The sequence below is a fragment of the Perna viridis genome, chromosome 2 (genome assembly GCF_037379345.1).
Source record: "Perna viridis isolate PV_CMFRI_1.1 ecotype Kerala chromosome 2, ASM3737934v1, whole genome shotgun sequence".
In the NCBI taxonomy this organism is placed as follows: Eukaryota; Metazoa; Mollusca; class Bivalvia; order Mytilida; family Mytilidae; genus Perna; species Perna viridis.
In genome coordinates this window covers 44227481-44242570 of record NC_142446.1, presented here as the reverse complement: position 1 = coordinate 44242570, position 15090 = coordinate 44227481, and the positions used below count along the sequence as shown (strand labels likewise).

General features: G+C 31.4%; 1 protein-coding gene across 1 annotated transcript in view; it reads left to right on the top strand.

Moving 5' to 3' along the window:
• The window catches only part of LOC148625258 (uncharacterized), a 61988-nt gene that overhangs the window by 26656 nt on the left and 20242 nt on the right, over window positions 1–15090 (top strand). Inside the window, exons 20-23 of the mRNA XM_088568698.1 lie at window positions 2968–3182; window positions 3500–3693; window positions 5448–5543; window positions 13312–13526. Coding sequence (XP_088424824.1) covers window positions 2968–3182; window positions 3500–3693; window positions 5448–5543; window positions 13312–13526 — 720 coding nt within the window. The remainder of the gene's footprint in view (window positions 1–2967; window positions 3183–3499; window positions 3694–5447; window positions 5544–13311; window positions 13527–15090) is intronic.

Genomic DNA, 15090 nt, shown 5'->3' with positions numbered 1-15090 from the left:
TCCACCGTGCACCCCCCTCTCATCAACTTCATTGTGATTTTTAGGTAACTTTATACCTCCCATTACAGAATCAATTTGTCGCCAAAGAATATTCTCGGATTCTTTTTTCAGTATAAGCATATATTTGTACCCCATCGGGTCAAAAAGCCAAGATTTGTTTTATTCAGTTGTATAAGCGTCCAATCGTTGCTGGAATAGCATATGGGCACAAACTAATCACATTAAGGTATCACCATGTAGCCAAATCCCTCAGATTTACAAAGGTACCAAGAAAGTTGCAGTAACACTTAGGATTTTGTGGTTAAATGAAAAAATATATACCCCTACCCCGCCGAAAAATCACTTAAATTGACATATTTTTCAATGTCAAAACCCCTAGAGTATAAATGCACAATTTATACTTCCGGGGTTCTTTCGATGAGTTTTGGCGATTTTCGTAGTCAGAATTTATCAAATAATGCAAAAAAATGGGATTTTCGATTTTTCAGTCAAAAGTCAAATACATTCGACTCCACAAGTTATTACTCAACTAAAACGTCTCAAATTTGGTATCATTCGATAGATAATTTAATGTTCTACTTAAATAAACCACGAAAAACTGCTTTTCAAAAGAGGATTTTCAGAAAATGTTAAAAATATTACCCCTACCCCTAGAAATCTGGTTAAATGCATGATAATTGGTTTTATACTGAAATTTCCCTTTTTTAATATTTTGTCGTCTTCGGCACAATAAAAGCATAATTTTGCTTGACAATTTAAGCAATTTTTCGGCGTGGTGGGGTAGTTTTTTTTCTCATTTTACTGCAAAATCCTAAGTGTTACTGCAACTTTCTTGGTACCATTGTAAAGCTGAGACATGGGGGTACATGATGATTTATACATATGTCAGTTTACTTCGGTAATTGATACAAAAAGATTTCCGTAATAAATGACAGACATTGCGTACAGTTTCGTGTATGCTATAAATGATTGTTTTCTTTCACATGAAGTCAGATTTTAGTGGGTTGGGGTACCATTCTTTTGCCAGAATGACCTGGACTACATTTAATTGTGCATTGCCTTGGCTCATTAAAAAGTAAGATGCTACTTAATGTTTTTTGAATACACAAAAGCTTGTGTGAAGTAGGGTGCTTGGAAAACATCGACTATTACAGGTAAAATGAAAGAAAATATGAAAATCCCAAAATTTCCCATTTTATGAAAAACTTTGAAAACATTGAAACTGATATTAACTCACCTTAAATGAGCAGATATATTACATACGTTGATAATAAAAACATTGGTATCCAACCTGTCTTTTTTACATCGATTATGTGCTAAAAATTAACATTTTGTTCATGTTGAGATATTCTTTTCATGGGTGGGTATGGTAATTTTTCACCTAATTGGACTTGGAAAAGTTTAAATATTTACTACTCGGGCTCATTACAAAGCTAAGACACTACATAATTGTATTTGAATATACAAAAGCTCATTTAAAGTACAGTATATGAAAAAATTGCCAATTATAGGTGAAATGGAAGGAAAAATGAATGTTCGGAAATTCCCCTTTTTATGAAAAACTCATTATTGTTATATTGAAACTGAAAAATACGCTCCTGAAATGACAAGATGTTGAATACTTCGATAATTAAAACAACAGTACCCAATATGTTTATTGTACACCCTTTATCTGCCAAAAATTAACATTTTAGTTCATGTTGAGGCATTTTTTTTATGGGTAGGGGTGGCAATTTTACACCTAACTTGACTGAAAAATATTTATCAATTGGGCTCATTTTGAAGCTAAGACACTATATTAGTGTACCGTATCACATAAAAGCTTGTTTAAACGACGGTAATTTGAAAAAAGACAATATGGGGTGATGTAGAAGACAATTCTGAAATTCTGAAATTCCCTTTTTTCCGATTTTATAGTAATTGTCAACCAAAAAGCAAAATCTAAGCGCCTTAGTTGATAAAATATGTTAGGAACATCATATCTTAATTATGCATGCCTAAAATATGAGTTGTACAATGTCAGTATGCTGTGAATGAGAATTCTGTTTGATACTGAGACCAGTTTTCTAGGGGTAGGGGTAATATTAACATTTTTTAAATCCTTTCTTATGTGACTTTTGACCGAAAAAAAATCGAAAATCCCATTTGTTTCATATATATATATATATATATATATATATATTCTGACTACGAAAATCGCCAAAAAATCATCAAAAGAACCCCAGAAGTATAAATTGTGATAGTACTAAACAGAAAATATTTTATAAGCCATTTTTTGCTGAAGCATTAATACTTGTGTTATAACATTGAAAAATATGTCAATTTAAGCGATTTTTCGGCGTGGTAGAGGTTTTTTTTCCCTTCATTTTACTGCAAAATCCTAAGTGTTACTGCAACTTTCTTGGTACCATTGTAAAGCTGAGACATGGGGGTACATGATGATTTATACATATGTCAGTTTACTTCGGTTTGTAGTAAGAAGTTCTTCGTGGAATCAAAAAACTTTAAAAATGATTTTTGCCTCAACGAGGTATAAAAAGTAGCCAAAAAATACAAAATTGCTTCAGTTTATTTTTTGGTGACAAAAGGATTCGTAAATGGGAGGTATCAGGGTACCCGAAAATCATATTTTGGTTGATGAGTGGGGTGCACGGGGGTTATCTCAGCCCACATACTAATTTTTGGTCCTTGAGGAAGTGTACCAGTGTGTGTAGGGTATGCATATTTTATTAGAAGCAGTTATCGAGATTTTCATTCCGCGAGACGTTTTTCAGCAGGTAAGAAGAAATCTTTAGTGAATGGAACTAACTTATCTGACGGTTGAAATGGAGACACTGTTTATGTCGATGGTGGCTACAGCAGAGCTTTTAAAGTAATAAACTCTATGGTTACGTAGAGTTAATGTTAAAAGAAATGTACTTATTTTTCATTTCATTAATTATGTATATTTTTCTATTAATCATGAAGTGAAAATGGGAATCGGACACCTTCCGTGGTACCTGATAATTGGGAACTGCCCGCATGTAGCCTTAAAGTTGGTAGACAGTTAGGTTCCGGAGCTTTCGGTCAAGTGCTAAAAGGACGTGTCAGCAAAAGTGTAATCCAACATAGAAACATACCAATGCCAAGAGGACTAAATCTGGATGGAACTTACATATCCGTAGCTGTCAAAATGCTAAAAGGTTTTAAGCTTAGAATTTGTTTTGCATTTTCGATTGTTGTTCCTTTTCTGCTGCATGTGTTTTTTGTTTTTAATTTTGATGTTAACTTACTTCAGTATCAATGTTAGAATTGGCGAGAATTGGCATTAATTTGTAGTTTCAATAGTACTTTGACTTTTTCTTGTATTACTCTTATTATTTTAATGTAGTATTTAAAACCAATTTCAAAAACAGGAACAGTGCTATTTGTATAAAAAAAAAACAAGCAGCATTTGAAATTTTTTTATCATTATTATTATTATTATTATTACACGTATTCCATTTTTTTTTTATTTTAGAAAATGCAGAAACAGCACAAAAACAAGACTTCTTGAAAGAAATATCGTTAATGAAAAGACTTGGGATGCATATAAATCTAGTCTCAATGCTTGGATGCTGTACATTACAAGACCCAGTTTGTTTAGTTGTAGAACATTTACCATATGGCGATATGAAAACCTACCTCAGTAAAATCCGGGAAAATATGGGAGAAGTATGCACTTTTATGTTGATTGATCGTCAATTTTAACTTAATTATTTTAATAAGAAATTGTTTATCTATGAATTTGAATTGAACGTTGTCATCAAGCGTAATACTGTAAAATAAATAAGGTCAAAAGATCACTTTACACATCCTAAGAGTCATAATCAACACAATATTATCGCAAACATTATATGCACGCAGATAATTATTTGTGTAAAATTGAATTTTATACAATTAATTGTAGTTCTCATTCTGAAGTTATCAACCATCTAATTTGACAGAGTTATAAATTAAGAGGGTACCTTACATATTCTCTAAAATTTATTTTGCTCATTCTAATTTCTTGAAGTTTTATTTAGTGTTTACCTTTGATAAAGAAGTAAATTTTATACATCTACAGAAATTTCAACCACATATTTCATGGGAATGATTTCAATTGTTCATCGCTAAGATGCTTTGAGTTTGAAATCAGAATGTCACAAAAAAGTTTTGCAGATTTTTACAGAGTAATTTTACTTAAGAGTTGTGTACCCCTTTAACAAACATGTTTTAAAAACTATTTATCTATTTACAATATGTTTATAATGTAATATGCTATATAATTATTTTACTTTAGTAAATGATACAAAACATATTATATGTTTAAATTTTTATATATTAAATTAATTTCATTCAATAATTCATATGAGTAATGTATTTTTTTACAATTCACTAACGAAAAAGGTTTTTTTATCAATTAGAAATTTCCTAAACGAATTATATTGAAATATACATTATACCAAAAAACAATCGTGGTTAGCAAAATAGTTTTAAAGAAACAAAATACTGATATAAATCAACCAAATTATGATTAAAACATTAAACCAAAAAAGATTTATGCGCGTATTTACGAGCATATTTAATATCTAAGACCACAATATGCACTTAATGGAAGTATTGAAGTTATAGTAAAGGTTGCGAACAGGAAATTATTGTATAACAATTTTCTGTCTTTGAAAAAAGACTTATTAGTTCATATATGTCGTCCTGTATTTTTTTTTCTATTTGGCGTTTGGGTTATCGTTCTTCAGACATTAAATTAGCAAATAATACTGTATATTCGAATTGAACCCCATTTTAGTGTCTTTTAAGTTTCAGTTTTTAGTTGTTTCAGTAGAAATGAGATAGATGAAATAAGAATTTTGATTTTGATAAAAAGCCAACGAAGAAGATTAATTAATTTGCATGAATGGAGCTATTTGGGAAAATTTTCGTTTGCAATTTTTCAATATATCGGCCAAAAAATACCAAAGACTGACCAATGGGACAAATGAGAGAAGTCAAAATTCAAATACATGGCCAGAACGTAAAAACAGGAAACAAACAACTATATACACAATGTAGCTTACTGAATGAAATATAATATATGTTAAAAAACTGAAGATTAGGAAAAATGACAACAAAATTTTCGCACTAGCAATATGAAAATTGGGGTGACATCAGGTGTTCTAGAAGGGTAAGCACGTCCTGCTCGGCTAGCGGCACCTGTTAAATTGCCTGTGAGTTTAATACGGTTATAGTCTAGCATGAAATGAAGTTAACAATCAGATTATATTGAAAACCTTTCAATAGGCCATGTCATGGATTTTATATCTAGAATGACCATAAGCAACGTCAAAAGAGAAGAGCTATAAGTCCAGCAGGGTTTTACTGATTGTTTCATATTTTTTTATGAATTTGTGTGAAAGATTTATCATTTATTATAATAACAACATATATTTCAGCGAGAGAAAACAGAAGGACATTACGTGAACAAAGGTGTCGATTTATTTAGTCCAACAGACTTACTTTCCTTTGCAAGGCAAATTGCAGTTGGGATGGTACGTACGTATGGTCAATAATCTGGTATCATATTTTTTTCATGATACACGTATTATTTTGATAGAATATGGCGAAAAGCTTCGATCTCCTGTTAATATAAGAATGTATCCAATGAATTACAAAATCAAAAAAAATAAGTTCAGACGCATCAGTTTCAGAAATGTCAAGATTATTTCTTAAATCTAGAGTTTTTAAATAACGATTCGTTGTTCATATTTACCATACATTAAGATTTTCATACATGTCTTTACTATCACGAGCATTGACATATCGTCAGAAGAAAGGAATTTTGACATGTATAGTTTATTGCTTATACAAGAAATTTTCTTGATTCTTATAAGCTCCTATACATCGATATGTTTCCATGCAATGCCCGTGCACTGTAAATATTTGTACAGAAGGATTTTTGACATTGTTATGCGGAAGTCTAGAAGCTATACCGCAGGCAAATATAACATCATGATTTATTGTGCACATTTTGAATTATAACAGTATTATATAAATTGTTAATTTTAAGTTTAGTTTAACAGGATAAATTAATTTATATTTTATCGTCTAGAATAAAGATATTTTAAAGTAAACTAAAGTATTACTAGTGCATGTATGTGTAACGCAAGTGCACAGTCTCATGAATTACAAAAATCACCATAATGATGATGTCCAACTAATTTGAGTCATATACAAGTAATACTCTTGTTTTGACATTACTTGGGCTTTTTCCAGCATGTATTAAAAAAACTGTAAGATAACTCTTCAAAACTTGACTATTTAATCATGTTTCAGATAATCCTATAAGATCAATACCCATGACCGTCTTTTTTCAATAAAAATAGTTTAAAATTAAATTATCCCGCGTAATTAGAACTGATCGCGAAAAATGGCAAAGAAACGTACTTCTACTAAACAGTTGTTTTCACATTTCATATTTATGTCTATGCATAACATTGTTGTCGTCTTCTTATCATTTTATTCATATCGTTGGTTTGCATCAGTTTTTACTAGATAAAAGTATCATTACTTCACTTTTTCGTAATATTATAGTGACAGCACTCAACAGTTATTCAAGAATTATAAAGCTTTGTATTTTAACTTGTGTAAAAAGAAATTTTTGCTCATATATTTAAAACGTATTCACGTGCTTGTTATTATTTGCATATTCCAAACAAATAAAGTTTGCACACGAAGGAAGACCCAGTTAGATAAAGAACAACAAAACAAATCTACAATGTTTTCTTTACACACCAGTCTTTACAAAACAACCATAGAAGCTTTGGTAAAGGAAAAACCTTTATTATTTAATCAAGACTAAAATACAGAGGAATAACGTATTAAATGTTAAAATTATAAATAAAAACATGGGTGGTAATTTCCTTCCTGTAGAGTATTAAATAGGCCCTATGTCATCATTTAAGAAAAGACTTTTGATAGAATTTATATTTTATGAGACTTAAATCTGAAAAGTGATGGGTACGCTCTATTTTCAAATTGTTAGGCTTAAAGATATGGAATTATTATCAAGTCATTTAAATTGATATACAACGCTAGGTTCGAGTTCAATTTTGTTTATGACTTTTAAACCGCAGGTGAGAGAAAACCTTTAATTGATAAGAATTCAAAACCTTTATTATGAGAATTTTTAAAATGATATTTAGGAATCAAGCACCCCAGAAACCCAGCAAACTCGAGGTAATTTACAATGACATAAGTAAATATGAAAACGAATAAATATACGTTGATTTCAAAGGTGTATATTGAAGTGTCTACAATGCGTGAATCTGAAAATTAGTTAATAAAATAAACAAGCGTACCTGAATTAAAATAAATCAGTTATTATATAGAAAAACAATGTCTGTATAGTATCGTGAAGTCATGGGTATTAACCTACCAGCATCACTTCCAGGCGATGAAGTTCTACGAAGGAATAATTTTTACGATCCCTTGATAATAGACAGTGGATATATATTTATAACTAACACCTGCAAAATTTGTACTTAACCAACATTTCTGAAGCCTTTGATATATGGGTGACACCTTAGGAAAAACTTGTCTATCTTAAAGACAGGCATACCAACATATAGATATTATGACCTTCACATATTTGACTGTGTGATAACAGCCCTGATTGAATAATAACATTTCATTATTTTCATATAAATCATATATGATTATTAGGAATATGTGATCAATGTAAGTGACTCATGGTATATCAAATGTTTATTTTATTAAAATGAGACATCTTCACTCGCAGCCTGTTACATAAAAAAATCCAGCACTAATTATAGACGTTACAAAGCTATTCATCTGTTTTAATAGATTTCTGAAAGTGGATTGAAGTATGATCTGGATTCAAATGAGGTTTAAAAGTCAATTAATGAAACAAAACATTTAAATATTGTCAGTGCAAACTCTTCGGACACAGTTATACATTTTACGTCACATCTCTTTCTAATTATGATTTTTTTTAATTTTGAATCTGATCTGATCTGATCTGAACAGTAATATTTTTTCAGTATATGATTTGTATATTGCGTTGTGTTCGGATGTATCTGTAATAAATGAAGCCATTTTACCTCCATAGTTCAAAATACTGATTAGTATCCGCATGTCTTATACTACTAGATATAAAGTGTGAGCAAAGCTTACTTTTTAAATGCATTTATATACTTTAGTGTATAGTTCGTCAGTATTGTTCAGTTAGGTTTTTATACATGTTGAACGCTCGGTCTATTAGTTTAATGAACACAAAAATAATGTTATAAGGAGTTTGACCTTAAAGGTAACTTGCTTTTTCTATCCAAACAACCTTTCAGTAAAAAGTCAAAGTCAAATTCTTTCCAACGAAATAAATTAGTAGTAAGTTTATGTGATTTTACTACATAAATTGTTAGGTATTTTTATAATCCTGGCTTCTTTAATGTCGACAATAGTGAAAAATGTGGCTTGTATTCAAATATGTTTGTTATCTTAATGAACACCTGTTTGTTAACTGCAGGTGTGGGGCTTTAGCCATAAGCCATTTACATTTGTAGTCCATAACAGTTGTACGGTATAACACTAATAAAATGTTAGGCGGGATTTCTTACAACAATTTGCATTGGAGAGTTTTTAATTTCTGTTTCCCAAGAAATCAAATCAAATCAAACATTTATCGTGTATTTATAGTTTATACATCTTGTCGTAGGAACAATGTATATAACTGGCAAATCAATTTCTACTTCTTTTTAGTCAATTTTGCATTGTATTATACAATTCCTTAAAGTGTTCTACTCAATTACACATTTGACTTCCCGAGTTCATGCACAATTTATAAGCAAAACAAAATCTGAGCATACCAAATCTTCTTATGATATGAGGAAAAAACTGTTTTCACTAAAATGTGTAATACCAAAACAGTACGATAAACCGTCATCTACCTGATTATTGAATACATCTATACAAAAGTAAATTCATTCACAAAATGCGTCTACTTCTCAATGGTCCTTTATGGACTTAGTTGTTTTACACAGTTATAAGTGTTCTTAAGTCCCATGAGGCAAATCTGAAAAATCTTATTGTTGTTTGTGCATTACGGTAGACCTATCCTTTTTAAAACATGTAAAAGCAGGTGTGCAGAAATTTTTTACATTCTAATTTTAAAATGAAAAAGAAACATATATCATTATGTTTAAGACGTCGGAAATGGTGTATTTTAGGTAGTATACGTCATAGAAAAAGTTGCCTATGCTTAGCTGGGTAACCATAATCAAATTTTCATTACTATACATCGTCTTTTATCATCGATGTAACATTTTGCTCGAATGTTTAAACAATTTAATCCAACTGGACAGAATATTGTAAGTATTATCGACCTTTTGTTCACTTTGATGGGACAAGATGGCGGCCAAAAGATATCTTATTTTGCTTAAATAGTGGTTTTGTTTTAATTCAAGGTCTCCAGGAAATGTGGTCTTCAAAATTTAGGCACTTTACAGGAAAGTTATAACATTAACCAGCGATTCTCTTTTAGCATCGTAGTTTTGTTAACCAGGGGCGGTCGTGTGATTAGTCAATGTGGAAGGTTTCATGCTTCTGACGCTATAGTCTAGATATTTCTTGAAACTCTGAGAAATTAGTAGCAGTAAAGAGTGTTTCCTGTGTATGCTTCATTAACAATATTGAAATAAGCAGCCAAATGGAACACCCATTTGATTGTTTCCCTAGTGTTACACCAGTATTCAAATTACATTTGCCACTGGATATGTATCATCTGTCAACCAATTTTCATGGAATACACACAACAATCATTTTGAAAAATGAAGCCAACCACATTATTGTACGGGTCAACCTAAATATACGAGATTTTATCGTAACAATTTGATTTCTATTGCATTAACAGTACTATATATGTAGTAAAGGGGAAGGGAAACTGCCTATTAAGGTCTTAGGAATCAGTTTATATTAAAAAAAAAAAACACTTTCTTCTTTAAAATCAATTCTGTTTTGCATTACATTTTCTAAAATGCTGGGTACAGATTCATAAATTTGGAAGTGCAGTTAGCTGCATTATATATAAAAAAATAAATATTAAATGAAGTAAGATTAAGTACATTTTATATAACCACAAAATACTATTATAAGATTACCTAAAAAAAAGTGTCACACGAAGTTCTTACGATGATGGAAATGTTTAATTTGATTATATTAAGACAATCGGACCATTAGTAAAGTAATCGAACGACCACCAGTTAAGTTTTGTAGACTACGGGGGCATCGTAATCTTTGGCTTTCAAAGTAAATACAGGAAGTCCATGCCAATAATGGTTTTTGTACTGAATTCGTTTTTATCAATCGACTGGATATCGTGACGGTATCTTGTCGCATCGTGTAATGTTTGTCTTTGCTTCGTATTATCAGCGGTGTCATAAGGCATTTGTGGCCTCATAAAGACAATACGATAGAAATGTTGTGTAAAAAGAAAATACGTAAAACGTAAAATTTTCACAATGTCGTCATGAAGCTATCGACAGCGACGACAGCACCATTCGATAAATAAATGAATAATTTCAGAATTTTACTTCCTCATATTATAATTATCCGGTCTGTATCTGTCTCTGAAATGATGGTTACTATCATTTCTTGAGATAAAGAATATTACAGACACTGTGAAGTCAATCTCATTTCTTGACCTACATTTAGATATTGATGGTAACGGAAAACTATTAACCAAACTATACGACGAAGGTGATGACTTTTTATTCAGTATTGTCAACTTTTCTTTCATCTATGGCAACATTCCTTCACCACCTGCGTATGCAGTTTTCATATCACTACTTATACGTTATGCCAGAGCTTGCCGTAACTACGCAAACTTTTTGTATCTCGCTGAACTTCTTACAATTAGGCTTCTGGAACAGGGTACTGTTACTACAAGATTGAGGTCATCATTACAGAAGTTTTATGGTCGTCATCATGAACTCGTGGATCGTTATGGTGTATCCATCTGCACCATGAAAACTGATTTGTTCAACGTGTCATAGTTTTCCTTTCCTCCTTCGTCTACCCCGGACTTGACCTTTTATGAGAAAAGCAGAGGATACTTACCCTACCGGTGCACCTGTTCCAGTTTTTAGTGGAGTCCGAGTTGCTCATTTGCTTTTGTTATTGTGTATGTACGATTATAGTAACTTTATGTTCTTTGTTGTGTATGTCTGTTTTCCATGTGTGGTCTTTGTCCCTGGATCACATTCTTTTGATTACCGCTATAACCTTGGTTCCCTTGATTACTCTTGTAAACATTGTGCTTGGACTGCTGCGTGGCGGGATGGTATAACATGTTGCGTTACTGTTATTCTAAATAGTGAGCGGTTTTGATTTTTTATATAGCTATTTAGGTCATCATGGGCCAGAGTCTGCGCACTGGTTATAAGTTGAGGTAGTTCTAATGTCGGTGTGGTAGAAATTTAGCAACTATCAGCTACTTAGAAAGGGTAAAGCCATCGAGATGTCACATAAAGCCCTCATGGTCAGCTTCTAACACACCGTACTCTCAATACAATCACGAGAACATATGATGTGACCTTCTTTTGACATTCAAATAAACTTCTCAGTATATATATTAACATCTACGTGTCGCTTTTGTGTATTCCACGTTTAACATCGTGTAAAATCCTTAGGCATCGTTACTTGCTTCGTTTCTTCACAAAGTACGGTACGATGTTCGCGCGAAATTCAAAATTTTATGTTCGTATTGTTATCTGCATAAATTACGGGACAGTGTGGTGCCTGCATTAATGGAAATCAAAGTTGAAGCTTATTTGAATGTACAATTTTATCTATTACTGCTTACTTCGATATTTAGAACGCCTTTTTTTTAAATAGTCAAAACTTTAAACAAAGTTCTGTAGGTACAGCAGGAGTACAATTACGAGATCTGCAAACATTCACAAAATTAGTTTGTCTTCCAATGCATTAACCATTATAAAAGTCGTGCAAAAGGACGATGGTTCGTTAACTAAATCTTATGTAATTCATTTTCTTTTAAATGAATTGAAGGTTTTACTTTTTATATTTCTCATGAAATAAGAACTTTTTATTTTCTAAAGAATTAGATGGTACCATTAAGAAAAGAAAACTATTTGAAAGAAAAACTGACTATTCCTCAATAATTAATAGTTGCCGAAGAATATTTTCATATCTGAGGAATAAATATAATGTGAATTTATTTAGGACAGAAGATATGCCACAATCAGTTTAAAAAGAAATTAAAGGCAAAAAATGAAACTATTCGTGTCTCTTAAATGGATTCATATATCGACAATTATAACATAACAAAGTCGTTGTGAAGTCTCCTAGTACAGGACGGTTAAAACAATTTATTATAGTCTCAATGGAAATGTTTACTTGCACAAAGACATCATCATTCCGCCCTTATACGTTTCAAAGAGTAAATGATGTCCTAACGAGGGAAGTTCGATTACCACAAAAGAAGTATGCTCAAAACAAACAGCCTACATAAAACTGATTTTTGCAATCTGAAGGGTCTAAGTATAATTTGGTTTTGATTTACTGTCAAGAAATACTTGATGTAAAGTCAAATTAGGAATGCTTAGTGAATTATTACTATCGAGTCCTCTTCTGAGATTTACAAGAGATTCGCTGTTGTCCCATTATAGCGATAAAGTTATAAATTACCGAAGTTTTAACTTTATTTTCGTCGAATATTTAAAAAGATAAACTTGAAACATGCATTGAATTGATTTCATTACGGCAGAAAAAACTATTTTCTTTTTAAGACAAGCATGACATTTTTATTTTCATCTTTACAAAATTGATCTTGTAAAATCTCCATCATTTCAACTCATATCCAACTCCATTGTAAAAACAAATATCAGTTAATTTGGTAAATGTCATTAAAACTGAAAAAGACCGAATCAACATATAGCAATGAATGTAAATCACAGGGAACTAAATACAATGAAATCTGTTCTAACCGAGCAATGGATATGCAAAAAGAATCGAACGACTGCCGCTGCGTGGAGCTTGCGGAGACCTGTGTACATGCAACAGTGTCTGAAGTCCCTACATACGTTTTGAACATATTTGAACCGAAAACCTGATCAAACTGACATATGAATTTGAGGAACTTATCCTGGCTTTAACTGCTCATCTGTTTTAAATTTTACATATTATAATATCACTCGTGTGACGTCTGAATAGTGTAAAATTATTATGATTGTTCAACAAAAAGTTCAAAATCAGAAATTTTATATTTATTATTTCAATTTTCAGGAGTTTTTGTCCACAAATGGCTATATACACAGAGACCTTGCTGCGAGGAACATCCTTGTAGGAAATGACAAAGTGGTGAAAATCGGTGACTTTGGACTCACCAGATTGGTTCTTAGTGACAAAGTGTATATCAACACTAAAGGTGGAAAGTTTCCGATCAAATGGATGTCAATTGAAGCGATAAAGCATCTTAGATTCTCCAGCCAAAGTGATGTGTAAGTTACCATATTTCAAACTCATATAAATTTCCAAAAGTCTTGGACAAGTTCTGAAAATTCAAATCTGATACGTTTTTTCACTCCGAAGTAATTGCAGATGGAAAATATATTTCTTTCATTGCCATATCTCCTATTGATATTCTATACAAGAGTGCTGACTAAAACTACGGAAATGAGGACTGATTTTTATGTGGGTAAATGTCGAATATATATAAGGGTTTAGGGCCGCCGTCTTGAACCGGCTGCTTTTCACAAAATAACATACTTTTAGTTGTTTTCTTCATTTTTTTCTCTTTAACCTATCTGTAATCATACATAAAAATATGGAGAATGTTTTTCTTACACAAAAAGTGCTATCAAAGTGTTGATCTGTTACCAAGGAGGATATGCCTACTTCAGTGAAGGTAAAATTCTTCCTGAAAAATGTTCAGTACATTGTTTGTAATTTTATGACATCGTCCACCTTTTTCAATTGTAAAAAAAACTCTTAAAAATCGCACCTAAACACGTCTACTGGGTATATTGTTAATGTTACTCTTTGTATTTTTTTTTAAATAACGTTTGCACAAACAGACCATTACCATGTAGGCACATTTGGTTAAAAATTCAAAGTATTTTAAGTATTGGACCACATGAATTTTTATCATCATCTGACAGATCTAACTTCAAAAGATATATAACTTTCACTGGATCTATTTCAGTGTACATTAGAAGTAAAATGCTACTGGCAGGAGGCTCTTTAATATTTACAATGAATTTTATGGTTTTGTCCTATTTCTTTCTAAAGTTAACTTTTGTAAACAGTTTTATTTGGTAAAAATTGTTATCGTGTACTTTATTTTGAGATTTTAAATGCAAATATTTGAAAAATATGTCGATACTACATTTGTACTCTCTTGTCTCTCTGAGATAGTTTATCAGGATTAACCACTTTAATATCTCAAAATAAAACTGCCTCGTTACCTATAATTGTCAAATTTCTCACAAAGAATGAAAAATACTAGCATTAGTCATCATAAAAACCAAATTCTTTACAAAATTGTAATTCATTTAGCTTGCCGAACATGTGTTAGGTAGAATATGACATGAATATATATTTTCAAATGTAAAATAAGATTTCAATATAGGAAATGCACTCCCCCACTACAGATGTGCTTTTTAAATAGCAGATCTAAATACCAGACATATTCCATATTTCTATTTTAGTTTTAGATCATGTCTGTTGTTTCCACAGAGGTTAAATAATTTTCGAACACTGATATTCACTTATATGTTGTGAAATTTTCTGCCAAACAGTCGATTAAATTTGCGAAATATTTTGTGGGAGAATAATAACGTTTTCGCTATCAAAAAGTAGTGATTTGATCAACTTTTATGCGACCTTATTCCTGAATTTCAGTATAGACCTGATCTTATTTAGTTTGTAACTGTGGTGGATTACGCAGAAAGTAGACAATGCAGCAGTTAGCAAACCCTATCAGTGCACATGGTACATGGTTATAGTTTTCAGTTGAATCAGAGATGCTAATTTACTTTGGTTTCTATGTGTGTGTTACCATGG